Source organism: Schistocerca nitens, chromosome 11, assembly GCF_023898315.1.
Source record: "Schistocerca nitens isolate TAMUIC-IGC-003100 chromosome 11, iqSchNite1.1, whole genome shotgun sequence".
Classification (NCBI taxonomy): domain Eukaryota; kingdom Metazoa; phylum Arthropoda; class Insecta; order Orthoptera; family Acrididae; genus Schistocerca; species Schistocerca nitens.
Window position 1 is genome coordinate 140,935,809 of NC_064624.1, and position 15,140 is coordinate 140,950,948.

General features: G+C 42.7%; 1 protein-coding gene across 6 annotated transcripts in view; it reads right to left on the reverse strand.

Annotated features, from left to right (window-relative positions):
* The window catches only part of LOC126212802 (poly [ADP-ribose] polymerase tankyrase-1-like), a 325,028-nt gene that overhangs the window by 50,632 nt on the left and 259,256 nt on the right, over positions 1 to 15,140 (reverse strand). For 3 of the 6 annotated variants that reach the window (XM_049940206.1, XM_049940205.1, XM_049940207.1), the window contains exon 2: positions 13,822 to 13,991. The exons of the other annotated variants lie outside the window; for them this stretch is intronic. In XM_049940206.1, coding sequence (XP_049796163.1) covers positions 13,822 to 13,909 — 88 coding nt within the window. In that variant the 5' untranslated portion in view covers positions 13,910 to 13,991. The remainder of the gene's footprint in view (positions 1 to 13,821; positions 13,992 to 15,140) is intronic. 6 annotated transcript variants of the gene reach the window in all.

Below are 15,140 nucleotides of genomic sequence, written 5' to 3' on the forward strand. Positions count from 1 at the left end.
GGCAGGTGAGTGATGATGATGTGGCTTCTGACTCTGGACCTAGCTGGTGGATGAGTAGACCACTTTAATCTATTTTTACCTCAAAAATATGAACTGCTTGACAGCCGGCTAAGTCTCTCTACTGAATCACCAGACGATGAATTACTTGAAACAGAAGAAATTTCTTGTCACTTACGTTCTCTTAATCACAAGGTTGAAAATCACTTACAGTTTCAGTGAGGCCCCGCTGTATTCTGTACCTCGTTTGAAAGGCGATTATATTCCTTAAGGGCTCCCAAATAAGCGGAACGTAGTCTACCTGACCGTTTTCTCTTCTCAGTTGTTGGAAGGATATCGGTCTACGTACGCTGATTAACAGTAATCGTAAACAAAAGCGTTATATATTTTTTGGGTGAGCGGTATACAAGCGGCCTAATCCGTCGGACGACCACAAACTAGGACGGCTTGCAACTGCTCTACTTTGTTGACGACGTTGCAACTTGTTCGCTGATGTTTTCTGTTACAGCGTAAAGTCAAGCGCCGGTCGTGAACAATAGAGAGGAGATGGCTGTGAGAAGACGTCGGCCAATCGCACGCTGGCCGACGCTTCTCCAGGACGACAACGCGAGAGCGGCGGCCCCTGCGCGAAGGTCGCGGCCCAGTTGAGTGGTAGCTTCAAGATCAGCGAGTTCTGTAGCAGCTTCGAGATTAGGCACTTGTACATCAGCGATCTAGGATTGTTTAAACTGAAAAAAAAATGGTTCAGATGGCTCTGAGGACTATGGGACTTAACATCTCAGGTCAGTCCCTTGACTTAAAACTACTTAAACCTAACTAACCTAAGGACATCGCACACATCCATGCCCGAGGCATGATTCTAACCTACGACCGTAGCAACAGCGCGGTTCCGGACTGAGGCGCCTAGAACCACAGGCCCACAGCGGCCGGCGTTTATACTGAAGATCATTGCTTAGTTTGCATGTCGCCCTTTGCTTGCGACACTTCTGTGTAATTGACAAAGCTTTGTTATCTTTTCCTTTTGTAATAAAACTCACGAATACGATTTGTCTGAGTGTTACCTAGCGATCCGAGAAAGCAGGTTTTCTAGACACTCCATATTTGACGACTAGGCTGGATTTAACATTTTCCATGCGTAGTATGTTGACACGTGAGAGTAAAATTGCGTCTTATCAAAAGTAACGGCCATGCGTAGTGAGAAAAATGCAGGTAACACAGTTCGAGGTGGTGACAATGCCCCTGCACTGCATTTTCTGTACGTGAAAGACACGCTGTGTCCATTTTGAATGTGAACTGTCAAAGGAAAAACTACGTCAATCCTTGCTTGGAAGAGAAAAAAAATGTACCATACAGCTTCATTGCTACAGGGCACCAGTTAATATAGGTCGATTTTATTGATATTTACTTTCCATTGCCTCCGCTGGCCACCAAACACCCCAGACATGAACATTATTGAGCATATCTGGGGTGCCTTGCAACGCGCTGTTCAGAAGAAATCCCCACCCTCTCGTGTGGACAGTCCTGCAGGTTTCATGGTGTCTGTTCCCTCCAACACTAGTTCAGACATCAGTCGAATGCCTACTCTGTCGTGTTGCGGCACTTCTGCGTGATCATGGGGCCCCTACACGATAATGGCCACGTGTACCAGTCTCTTTGGCTCTTCAGTGTGCGTCCAGAATGGGAGGGACATCCGTCGTGTTGGTACCACACTGGTTGCCTTGTTTCCAGTGGAATGTGTTCCAGTATTTGCGGCAGCAGCTTATCTTCGGAACTCAACTTACTTGAGTGTACTTAGATGCAAATCAGTAAAACAGGGGCCAACGACGCAGGTCTTGAGAAACACGCATCAAACGTTAATGTACCAAGAGGGCAGTTTTTATCCGTTTTTTCTTTTATTTTTTTTTAGTTACCGTGGAACTTGAACTGACGATTAGTACACATTGCAAAGACTGGCTTGCCCATGGTTTAAAACGATGTTTATTTTTTAACACAATTTAGCGTAGGCACGCCACACCACTTTACACTTTCCGTAGATGATGTTCAGAGAACTGTAACCAATTTATTGCCATGAAGTTGTCGATGAAGAGAATGAAATGCGATTGAATGTAGAATTCGCAGAACACTTGTTCTTGTTAGTGACATGGTGAATGGGTGTAGATACAAATATCATCCATGTACTGAAGAACTTTGGCGTTCGGGATAAGCAGTCTTCAGGTCGGCGACATGAAGGGTGTATGGTAAGGGACTCAGTATCGCATCCTGTGGAATGCCACAAGACGTCACGCGAGGCCCATATGACACTTCTTTCTGGTCACTGATGTAAACGGCACGACAGGCTCGTAAATCATAGATAATTCGTAAAAGTGCGAGGTGCAGGAGTAGTACAGTCATAAGCTCCTGAAAAATCAAGAAATTAAGCCATAAGGTACATTCAAGTCAGAAAGATTTTTTCAGTGTCCATTGCACGGAATGTGAAGTTGTCAACAATACTTCTACCCTTAGAAAATCCATATTGCGTCTGGGGGAGCTTTTCTTGGTTTTCTAACCACCATTCTAAGCTGATAATATACCTTATACGCTGTGACTTCTCGCTTAGAAAATCCGTACTGCGTCTGGGGGAGCTTTTCCTGGTTTTTTTAACCACTATTCTAATCTGATAATACACCTTACATGCGGTGACTTCTCGCTGGGGAACGAGGGAAATGGTACATCCATTACTGCACAGTACCATGACCAATCCGCCTTCAGGACGAGCCATTTCAGACGTGACCTGTTGACCGTTACAGGGATCTGTGTGAACACTGATACAAGAAGAGTGTCGTGACTCGATCACACAGGATGAGAATAGCAGTCCGTGCAAGAAACGAGGGAATAGAAAACAAGGTAGGCGGCTGAGGGTCGCTGACCCAGTAACAGGAGGTTCCAGCTGCTGTGCAATGCATATGACTCGTCGATGGAAATATACCACAGCCGACAGTCACAATAGTGATTCGACCAACTGCAGGCGAGAACCTGACCGCTACCGCTTGAAAGCTGCGATTGCGTCGTGGTACATCAGTACTGGTGAAGAGCGCAACTCCTCCTCGGTCTCCCTCTCTGTCTCTTCAGTATACCTGATATCCCCAAAGGGGGCTGCAGTGTCAGGTTGAGACCTTGTATCAGAGATGGTTGCCAGTGCTGTTTTCCACGTCCAAAGGTCTTGTGTGAGTACATCCTCGTTGGTGAGCGCAGATAGCGCATTCCATTGTTGTGCCCTAAATCCTGCCATAGCCGCTAGGAGTTGGGAGGGGCGTTAATCATTGTCATAAATTATTCAAAATGATAGTCACAATCGCATTATTTATTTTGCCGCCAACCGGTTTCGACCCGGTAGGCGGCAAGCGACCAAATGGTGTAAATTGCCCTGAAGATGACCCCAACGCGAGTTGGAACCGGTTGGCGGCAAAATAAATAATGCGATTGTGACTGTCATTTTGAATAATTGATTATAAGTAAATTAATCGCTGCTTATCTCCATACACATATTTTGTCTAAGAATTGTCGTATGGGACGTATTTGTAAAGTGGCAGGTGGCTGTCTCTTTCCAACTGGGATGCCAGTGGCGGTGGTGACGGTCTACTGGAATAGTTTTGTTTAGCGATGGGCGGTTATGCCGCAAACCTTGGAGTTAGTGGCGGAATATCCGGGCATATTAGTGGAATGGGAGGCTGTCGTACACAATCTGAGTGTGTGTACTGTGAGCTATCAGTTACCCTTCCCGACGTGGCGTAGGCCCTTGTACGTTGTAGCTCTTGTTGATGGAGAAATACCACACATCGCCTATCTGAAACTGAGCGCTGACCAGAGCATTTTAAGCAAGGTGGAACCGTCGCCTTGCACGAATCGCCACACCTGCTGATGCACTGGCTCGCCAGTGACGAAAACGTCAGAAATTTCTACACGATTATAGAGGCAACTTAAGGTTCATAACACTACCGGTTCTTTCTCAATTAGTAATATACCCTAATGTTCCTCCTGACAAAGGATTTTAATTTGACCGTGACTGTGTCTAATGGTCAAGGTATGGGACTATTTTCGTTTCTCGAAGCATTCCTATTGAAAGGAGGCAATAACAGAATAAACGAGACTAGAATCCCAGTTCTATTAATAATAAAGTAAACTACGATTACACGCAAGGAAACGGTCGCCAGCCTAATTAGGAAAAGTGGTATCAAGAGCGAGCACGGTTCATAAAGGAAGTTAACTATTGGGATCGACTTTACTTGGTACTGAAATTATGTTTTGGAAATAAGACACCAAGCAGTAGCACAATTTATCAAGCAATGTAACAGAAGTTTTGCTTGAACAACATAAAAGGATACTAACCGTTTTTGCAACAAGTGGCTCACAACAACACTTATATATTAAGGCAGACACCAAATGATTATTACAAGTGAACAATTATTAACTGTGGAGCAATACTAACTTCTACAAGAGGTTCTTCGATCAGCTTACTTGTTGGAAAATTTTGTCCTTGAAACATTTTCTGTCCTTGCTCAAAAGTGAAGCAGGGATTGAGAAGGGAGTGAGACAGGTTTGTAGCCTATACCCGATTTTATTCAATTTCTATTTCTGAGCAATCAATAAATGAAAACAAAGAAAAATTTGCGTGAGCAAATAAAGTCAAGAAAGGAGATATAAAAACTTTGAGGTTTACCTATGACGCTGTAATTCTGTCAGACAAAGCAAAGGGGTAGGAAGAGCAATAGAACAGAATGGACTGTGTCTCGAAAGAATGATATGAGATGAAAGTCACAAAAGCGAAACAAGGGTAATGGAATTTAGGCGAATTAAATCAGGTGATGCTGAGGGAATTATATTCCGAAATGAGCCACTTAAAGTAGTCGATGCGTTTTGCTATTTGCGCAGGAAAACCACTGATGATGGTCGAAACGGAGATGATATAATATGTAGACTGGAAATGCCGAGAAGAGCATTTCTGAAGAAGAGAAATTTGTTAACAACTAGTATAGAAATAAGTGTAAGGAAGTCTTTTCTGAAAGTATTTGTGTGGTGTGTAGCGATGTATGGAAGTGAAACGTAGGCTATAAAGAGTTTAAACATGAAGAGCATAGAAGCTTTTGGTGTGAGATGTATTTCCACACCACCACATCTCATCACACAAAACACTGATTTGAGTACTGAAAGAGACCAAGAGTCATTTATTTGCCTATGTATAATATTTAACTATGCATTGTAATGATGTATTTATGATGATTTACAAGGAGAAATGAAGCCAGCACCACTGACTCTCCTAAGAAACTATAGACTAACTCATCGAGCATGTAAAACATCGATATGAAAGACATACTCTGAAGACTTTTGAATATTAAAGAAAAAGAAGCGCGCAACCCATCGTCCACTGCCGGACGATATCAGTCTCTTTTCATCTCCTGTATAATACGGACGCACCATTACATGGGCTTCTTTATTAGACTTGTAATTTGTTAAACCCTACAGATAAATACTGTCATTTTGTTGCATGTGGGACTAGCATACGTGAAAAACGCAGATTGGTTAATGAATGGACATTTCTACGTGATTTGTAAACTTTTCAAACCACTCAAGTTCTCTCATTGTTATTGACGTAAGTGTTAACATGTTATATGTACGTTAAGTCCAAGTTCGTAATTATAGTGTCAATTACCCTAAATTTGTGTTTGGTAAACCATTTACTTTCAATGTGCCAAGTTTTTTTTTTTTTACAGAGCCAACCGTGTCGGACGTGTCATTGCGCGGACAGAACAGTTGAGGCCGACGTTAACATACTACTTATATTCCCCCCTTGTAATATTCCTCAAACTCAGTTTTAAAGTGGCCCCTAGGTACTTTTTCAGTGCGAGTGACGACCGGGACTTTCTTAGCAAACTTTACTTCTCCTACCGCATATCGCTCGCACGAAGCCTCACTGTTCCACAACACATACCCAATGAGGAAGTACGAATAGAACTGGAGAGAAAAGAAACTGGTGGCACAACCTAGTTAGAAGAAAGGCTCTGTTGATAGGACACACACTGAGACATCTGGAGAATTTAGTACTGGAGGGAAGCGTGGTGAGGGGGCGGGTGGGGGAGGGGGTTAGAGTCATACAGGGAGACCAAGTAATGAATACAGTAAAGAGGTTGAGAGGGATGTAGGTTGCAGCAGTTACTTGGAGACGAAGAGGCCCGAACAACATAGGGTATCGTGGAGAGCTGCGTGAAATCAGTCTTTGTACTGAAGAACATAATAACAACAACCTTACTATTATTTCAAATAGCATTTGCTTCTTTATACTATCTATCACAAATTGGATATGTCGTGCCTGGATGTAATATAATTCCAATAGTTGTAGACAATTGCTTATTGTAGCACACAAATATTAGAAAACTTGCACGTGTACATCACTAATGCTGTAATTGTTACATGAAACTTAAATTTGCTTCAGCTGTTAGCATGAGGACCCTGAGACTAGTCCATCAGTAGACTCAGATGAAGGCTGTACATTTTAGTCATAACACGATATGAGATACACTGTTAACTATGTATACATGACATCATAAACTAACTTCAGACCTGCACAATCATCATTAAGCTTTCCCTTCAAGCCTAACCAGTCACTGTTATGAATTTAGTTTTTACAGATAACTGTTACACTGTACTGAGATTTTAAGACGAACAATCTTTAAGTTCGATACTTGAAATCTATTCTTGGCAATTACACTTTAATAAAATATCAACTATCCTTGTACGAAAAATACGTGGGGTACGTCAAAACTTGGCCTGACTGAATACTTATAGTGTCAACTACTCCACACAAGTTATTGGTTATTTTTATGGGAGGTAATTAGTTTTCAGTTCAATGCTGGGATTATTGCAGCACTTGGACTAGGACCTCGTTTAAGTAAATGATTGCGCATAAAATAAGAGTGCCAAGCCCATTGTTTAGGGAACGAAAACTTATTATTCATTAATAGAACAGATAAGTGGTCTATGCAATTAGTCAGTACTCAAATGATTCTGTGAGATGCAGGTGGCGGCAGTGTCGATCTCATGTGGCTATTCAAAAAATGTGCCAAAAATATCCATGGCTCTTGCTGTATATTCTCTTCTTGGTACGGTATTTCAGTGCTAACCAGTGAATACCTTGAAAAATGAGCCTACGTTTTTCGACATCCGAGGCTACATAAAATAATTTTGCCGCTCTTCTTGCGTCGTTCAGTTCACATTGTGTGAACACTTTGCGTGCTAGTCACCTATTTACTGTACGTGCAAAGGAGCCTTTCTTTCAAGTTTCAGACGATTACACATCTACTTCCCGCTTGCATGAACCAGGGTTTCAAGTGAAGTTTTAACGTTTCAGTTCTTTCACAGACTATTAATTTTAGAATTACATCAAATTCGAGTAGCAATACACTTACATTGTACACACTAATTTATCTGCATTGAAGCAACACGCTGAGTCCTCCCTACCAAATAAATCGTCAGTTAAGTCACAAATTTCGCATCGTACCCCATATAATCTTACTTTCGGTAATGTGGTTATGGCAGTGAGTCAAATGATTTTATCGAAAATCCGAAATTACTGCATTTACCTTACTGCCTTGATTATGGCTTTAAGGAGGTCATGAAGGAAATGTGAGAAGTGACAGTTTTAGAAATCCATACTGATTGGCAATGAGCTCCTTCTATTCAAGGAACCTCATTACGTTTGAGCTGAGAACATGTTGAAAAATCCTATAAGAAATGGATGGCAAGGATATTGCACGATAGTTTTGTGAATGACTCCTGCTGCTCTTCTACTAGATGTGTGTCTCCTCGAACTTCTTCCAACTACAGGGCACTGTTATTTGTACTGCAGATTTACAATAGATTTTGGTTAAGAGAGGGGCTAAATCAGACGCCAATTCGGTGTAGGGTCTGATAGAGATTTCATCACCCTCTGGAGCCTTGTTAAATCTCAGCTATTTCTCAACACTAATGACACTAATGGTACATCTATATCTGTCATCGTCACAAATTAGAGCAATACTCCACAATACCACCTCTAAAGAAACATTTCGGGATACTAATTCAGAGTTTCAGATTTTGCTTTGCTATTCTTAATTGCTGCCATTACCTGGTCTGCGAGTGTCCAAACACAAAATATGGTACCAGCTTTACATAATACCGGAATTTTCTTGGTTTTGTGAGAGATCATTGCTATTCTGTTACAGTATTCTTTGTAGGAGTAAAATTATGAAAAATCCAGCATGGAATGTAACAATATTACAAAAACGAAAGTTGCAACTCACCATAGAGCAGAAATGCTGAGTTGCACATAGGCACAACAAACAAGTCTCAGAGTTAAAGCTTTTGGCCAATAAGGCCTTCGTCAACAGTAGACATGGAGACACACACACACACACACACACACACACACACACACACGCAACTCACACACATGACTGAAGTCTCAGGCAACTGAAACCACATTGTGAGCAGCAGCACGAGTGCATGATGGGAGTGGCGACTGGGTGTGGAGAGAGGAGGAGGCTGTGGCAGGGAGGGGAGCAACAGTATGGTGGGGTGCTGGACAGTGAAGTGCTACAGGTTAGACAGAGGGCAGCGGAGAGGTGGGGAGGGAGGAGAAGTAGCAGAAACGTAGAGAAATAAAAATGGGGGTGGTGGTGGAATGACGTCTGTGTAGCGCTGGGGTGGGAACAGGGCACCTTGCTGGATGGGTGAGGACAGTGACTAGCAAAGGAGGACGCCAGGTGGGTTGTGGCAACCTTTGTTAGTCACTGTTCTCACCCATCCAGCTCCTACCCTATTCCCATTCCATCACTATATATCCATCATTTCACCACCAAAGACAGTCTTTCTATTTATCTCATTTTCTGATACTTCCCTCCTCCTCCCCACCTGTCCCCTTACCACCATCTAACATGCAGCACTTCACTGTCCGCCACCCCCACATACTACCCCTACCCCTCCCCACCCCAACCTCCTCTTACCCCCACCCTGTCGCCACTATCATCACGCAGTGGTGCTGCTGCTTGCAGTGTGGTTTCAGTTGCCTGAGAGTGCAGTCATGTGTGTGAGTTGCGTTTGCGTGAGTGCATATGTGTGTGTGTGTGTGTGTGTGCCTGTTGTCTATTGTTGACTGCAGCCTTAATGACCAAAAGCTTTAATTATGAGAGTCCTTTTGTTGTGCCTATCTGCGACTCGGTAGTCTGAGTAGGTTAGACGAAATTCTCTTTCATCTGCTAAATACATCTCATTTAGCATCTTCCTACATGTAGCCCCACGATTTGCCTAGCATTCATTGAACAGTTGTCTCTTTTTCTTTAGATGTTTCTTTAAAATGACTCCAGACTGTGGAGTATCCCTCTTATCATGAACTGCTCTACATACGTACAAAGTGCACAGCTGACTGTTCTTGTAAACCTGAACCACAATTTTTCTACATGTTTTTCTCCAGAGTTCAATATTTCGAGTTTTGTATTCAAATAGGTCACAACTGCTTCTGTATCTAACTTCCTGGCAGATTAAAACTGTGTGCCGGACAGAGCTCCTATATCTGGTTTGCTGAACATATATGTATTCTGCTACTTGTTTTAGTTGCCATTTGTACGTTGTAAATCATTGTTGCTTCATGGTCGTTGATATTAGTTTCTGTGTGAGCTTCCTCAAAGAGTTATGGTCATTTTGAAACTATCAGATGCAATATCACTAGTGGGCTCCCAAACAGTCTGTTTTAGGTAATTCTCAGACATTTAGAGGTGTTTCACCAGACGTCTTGTCACCCCCAACCTCTGTTATTTTCTCAGTCGAGTGCTGCACAATTAGCATCTACTCCAACAATGAGAGTGTGACTTGGAAACTTATGTCACAGTGCTTCCATTTTCTCTATAATTTTTGGATGCATCTGGAGTAGATCTAGAAGTTGACAGAGGGACCTGATTCCAAATTAATGCCCACCCATGATACTGAGTCTTTCCCAGACAGCCTCACATGGAGTTTATGTTTCTGTTTTGGTTGGTATAATTTGTCTGTGACCTGCGACAAATGCCATACTATCTCCATGTATATTTTCGATACATGCTGAAATTTTTATATCTCGCTGCTGTCAGTTCCGCATTTCCACCAGCTTTCTGTATCGGGTTTTATGTGAGCTCTACTGGGCCAGCTTCAAACCCTGGCACGTTGTTATCAGTGCTTCAGAAGTTAATCACTTGAATTGTAATACTCTCGCCAGTATGTGACTCTGCTTTGGAACTATTACTGACACTTTCAGGTCCCTATCGTTATCTGGACTGGATGGAGAGTAGTCTAATTTGAAAACTGTTGTGTACACTCCGCACCCAAACAGCTACCTGTGCAGCAGCCTCTGATGTGTACCAAACACCTGACCCATTTAAGGTGTTAATAGAGTACTAAACCCCTTCATGCAAGTCCAAGAAATTTCAGGCTGCTTTGTCACAGAACCTTCGAACTCTGAGTCAGTAGTTCCATTCAATTCAGAACGTGGGGGGCACGACCAGTTTTGCACTGCAATAAATTGTGAGTCTCACTGAAATTAGATGAGTGAGACCACCATTCTCAACTTTCTCTGGCAGTTGAATGATCCAAGTGTGGCCACAGAGCACAATCAGCTGCCGGTAGCACCACGTTCCCTCAGCAGTTGACGGAATGACCTCTTCGGCAGGCTGAATAAGGCTCCCAGCCATCGACAGTGAGTACACTTAGTGTTCCCTCACATCGTTTTCTGCGTTTCCCTAATGGATACATTCACTTGCCGTACATTTGAACTTGATACTGTTAACAGATGCTATCCTTTTGTCTTTTCCTCTTCTTGACACTGCACATACCATATTACTCAACAACTGAAGTCAGTCTCACTGACTCAGTTTCGATTTCAGTGGAATCCTGCACCTCCTATTTGTTGGTTAGGGTGATAGGTACCGCGTGCTGAGTCCTCCCTGGTCCCCACTCTACTGTCCATGCAGCCTAGTCCTACCACTGACAGACCGCTTACAGCCAAGTGGATGGGCGGTGACAGATCATGTATTTCCTGCAGAAACTGCTGACAGCCAAGTGGATCAGTGGGGACAGATCATGTACTTTCTGTACAAGCTGCTGACAGCCAAGTGGATCAGTGGGGACAGATCATGTACTCCGTGTAGAAGTGACAGCAGGACATAGTAACAGGTATCTGTGGTATATCTGATACATGACTGCTGGTAACTTGTGAAAATTTTATAAAATTTACATTTATTCACTTTGATAGACAATTAAACATGGGATAAATGTTTCTTTGAATGAGGCTGCTACTCCGATAATTTTTATGGAGGATAAATGTTGATCGCAATCGATGTTACAGCAGAAAATACGTTTCTGGTGGTACACAGCGTACGAAAACGGAATATATTACAACTCAAGCAGGATTTTAATACAGTTAACACGAAATATGTTTAAAATTGATGTGAAGTCTTAGCACGTGACTCTTAGAGGAGAATTTATCTGTCATATCTCATTTTACTTGGACACGAGGGAAATAGAGGAAGTCGGTTTGTATACGAAATTATGAGTAAATAGCCATGGGAACTGTCGGATTCTCCAATTCAGCTGGCTTCGTGTCACATTTTGAACTTGCGTGTCCAAGATGAACTCTGTAACATCAGTACGTCTCTTAAAAAAAAAAAAAGTTACGGTGTGGAATATAACACAGCTAAGTAAACCTTTGCGAAAATTCTACCGATACGTTACACAGACAGATTACTTTTATCACTTTAAGGGTCTATGGAATATTCAAGATGATTTTTTCAACTATGTACAAACTCTAGTGATTGATCAATGAGAGGATAAGGAACAAAAAATGTCTGATGATGCCCAGAACTGCATGATCCGTATGCCAGAGACCATTTATTCAATCATACTTTGTTACAAAAGCTGCAGTGTAATATCATGCAGCTACAGTTACAGTATGCATGATATCCTCATAGAGGGTGGTACTGTTTATCGCACATCATGACCTAGGATGCAGGAAGTCGTGAAGGACGTACCCGAAATGATCAGACACTAGAGTTGGAAGAAAATGTAATCAGCAGTGTGGAAGGCGACCGCCATCTCAGTAGCAGGCCGTGGACCAGCCTGTACAGGGTAAGCCAGACGACCGTGTGGGACATTCTCCATGACGATTGTTACTACCGTTATCACTTGCAGTGTGTGCAGGGCGTACCAACGACAGATTTTCCACATAGGGAACAGTTCTGTCACTGATTTGTTCACCAGGCAACCACGATTCCGGGATCTGTGTTACCCATCCTGTCCACAGATGACGGCACCTTCACGTGGAGCGGTATCTTCAACTCTCATAACAGGCATCTGTGGGATGGTATGCAGAACGCCCATGGTATGACAACAGCGAATCATCAGCATCGGTGCAGCCGGTATGTGTGGGCCGGGATAATTGGCGGCCGTATTTTGGGACCAGTCTTCCTTCCACATCGCCTAATAGGCGTGAACTATCGGCATTTCTTGCGCGCGTCTTTCTGGAAGAAGTGCTATTGATGATTCAAATGGTTATGTGGCTGCTACACTTTGCCGTTAACGTCCAGACGCATCTCAATGGTGTATTCCCTGGTTGATGGATTGGAGAAGGTGGTCCAGTTGCTTGGCCTGCTCGTTCACCGCATCTCAACCCGTGCGATTTCTGGTTATGGGGCCACCTCAGAAGTATCGTGCACGCGTAGCCAGTTCCAGATTTGGAGACACTGGAGCACCGTATTCATCCTGCCTATGACGCTGTTCGTGTGCAGCGCGGCCGGTGTGAGCGTGTGATACAGAGCTCGGTACGGCGCGTATGCACGCATGCGTCCATGCACATGGAAAGCATTTTCAGTACATACTGTAACTGTGGCTACGCGGTACAGCGAGTATTTGTAACAGTGTATGACTGAATAAATGGTCTCTAGTGTGGAAACCATGCATTTCCGGACATAAGTTCGGTAGACCTTTTTCTTCCATATCCGCTCACCGATCAATCGATAGAGTCTGTACACGGTCGTAAAAATCACCCCATCTACGCAGCATGATGACCAAACGGCATTCCAACTGGAGCTTTCTACAATACCAAATACAATGATACACTGATACCCAACGATGTTGCGCAGTTCCCTCACAGTATTGCTATGACTGCCCTGTGACCCAAAGCAGTTACCCCAACAAGTTCACGCCTGTGTGTACTACTGGTGGGTCACGCCCGACTCTGCCAGTTATGCTACTTGCATAGCAATAACGTCTGACGTGCGTATTGCCTATCATGCAGGAGCAACGAACTATACTGAATACAAGTTTGTGCGACCCTTGGACGAGAGAGATTTCTGAACAAATTATGTATATTTATTTTATATCTTCTCTCGCTGTTCTACAAATAGAACCTCTATATATTCAAGTAGGCCACTATTCTAGTGTGTATGAATAAGACAAGCGGGGAACAGGTGGCGCAGGCAGCTGGAGGGAAGCTTGCACACGCTCGCCTCCCCACGGCGCCGGCGAGGACATCTCAAAGCAGAAATAAGGCTACCGTGATTAAATAAACTAGCACCAAAAGAACCACTTGGACCATGAGTAACGCGTGAAACACTTACCTGAGTGGTCGGCTGTTAAACTATGTCCGGTGACTTCTGTATACGATTCCGGAAAATAAATTCGTAAAGATCTCAGTGCAAAACTTAAACACTTACTTCATTACTTCACAAAAAAATTGCTGTCCATTATCATACCCAGCCTCATAGGAATCGAAAAAAACATAATTTTTACCTGTAACGGAAACTGGGAGACTGTAGCCACTACATATGACCACCGCCACAAAAATGCGGATGAACCAACTAGCGATTCTGCGGAACATCACGGAAGGTCGCAGGTGTCGGGCCAAGTAAAAAACTTTTCCCTCAAAATAACTTCACCGAACTTGCAGTCTGCTGAAGAACCTGAAATTTTACAAACAAGTGTAATCACAAAACACAATTTTTTACAACTACCTGTATAGTAAATAAAGAAGCGTAAATTAATCTGAAGTACACCATTTTACAAGATGGATGTCATTCTGTTGTTCCGAATATACAGGGTGATTCACGAAGGTATGCAAAGATTTCAATATGTTATTCTACAAGGAAAACTAAAGAAAAAAGTTCGTGTAAACACAGGTCCGCAAATGTTCATCTACGGAGTTACGGCTAGTGAAAGATTTTGCCTGAAATTTACCGACTTCGGTAATATGAAGCCATCGCAAAACTGCACGAGGTTACAGTAAAGCACGATTTCCACTTATTTTGTTGTTATTCATCTGGTGAAACTAATAAGAGATGCTCCAGACGTGTATCTGCAATAGTTTTTCAGAACATCCAGTGAAGCAAAGAAGTAATTTCGTGAAATTTTTAATTTATTACTTGGCCCAATTTGTTTTTTAAATTCGAGGCGACTGCACAAAGTTTTCAGCAGAAGTTGTAGAGAATTTAATTTTGAAATAATGATGCTAATAACTTTAACTGAAACTGTATGAATTTGTCAGATAATCTGCTTTTATTAATACTATATCACATGTGATTTCATGTTACAGCGGATAAAACAAACCTCAGTGTTAAGGGAGTACAGTGGGCATACAGTTTCACAATACATTCACAATAAATATTCAAAAACGTGTCCACTGAGTTCAATGAATTTAGCTACACATGTATGAACTGATTTTGTTGCTCGTTTCAGTTTCACAGGGTTGTTCTTAATTTTGCCGATTGCATTCATAACGCGAGTAAGTAATGCCTCACGTGTTTTGACTATGTCCTCATAAACTATGTCTTTCACCCATCTCCAAACAAAAATATCCATTGGTGTTAAATCGGGCGATTTGAGTGGCCACAGACGTGTAGCAACTCGACCAATCCATTGATGGCGAAAATGTTCATTTAAATGTGTAGTGACGGGTTGGCGAAATGTGGAGGCGCGCCGTCCTGTTGAAAACACATTTGCGATCGCGTAGCAAGTGGAATATCTTCGAGCAAGCGGGGATTTTCTTCTTGAAGGAATTGTAAGTACGTCTCGCCAATTACACGATTTGGGAAAATTTTTTATTAGATTCACCA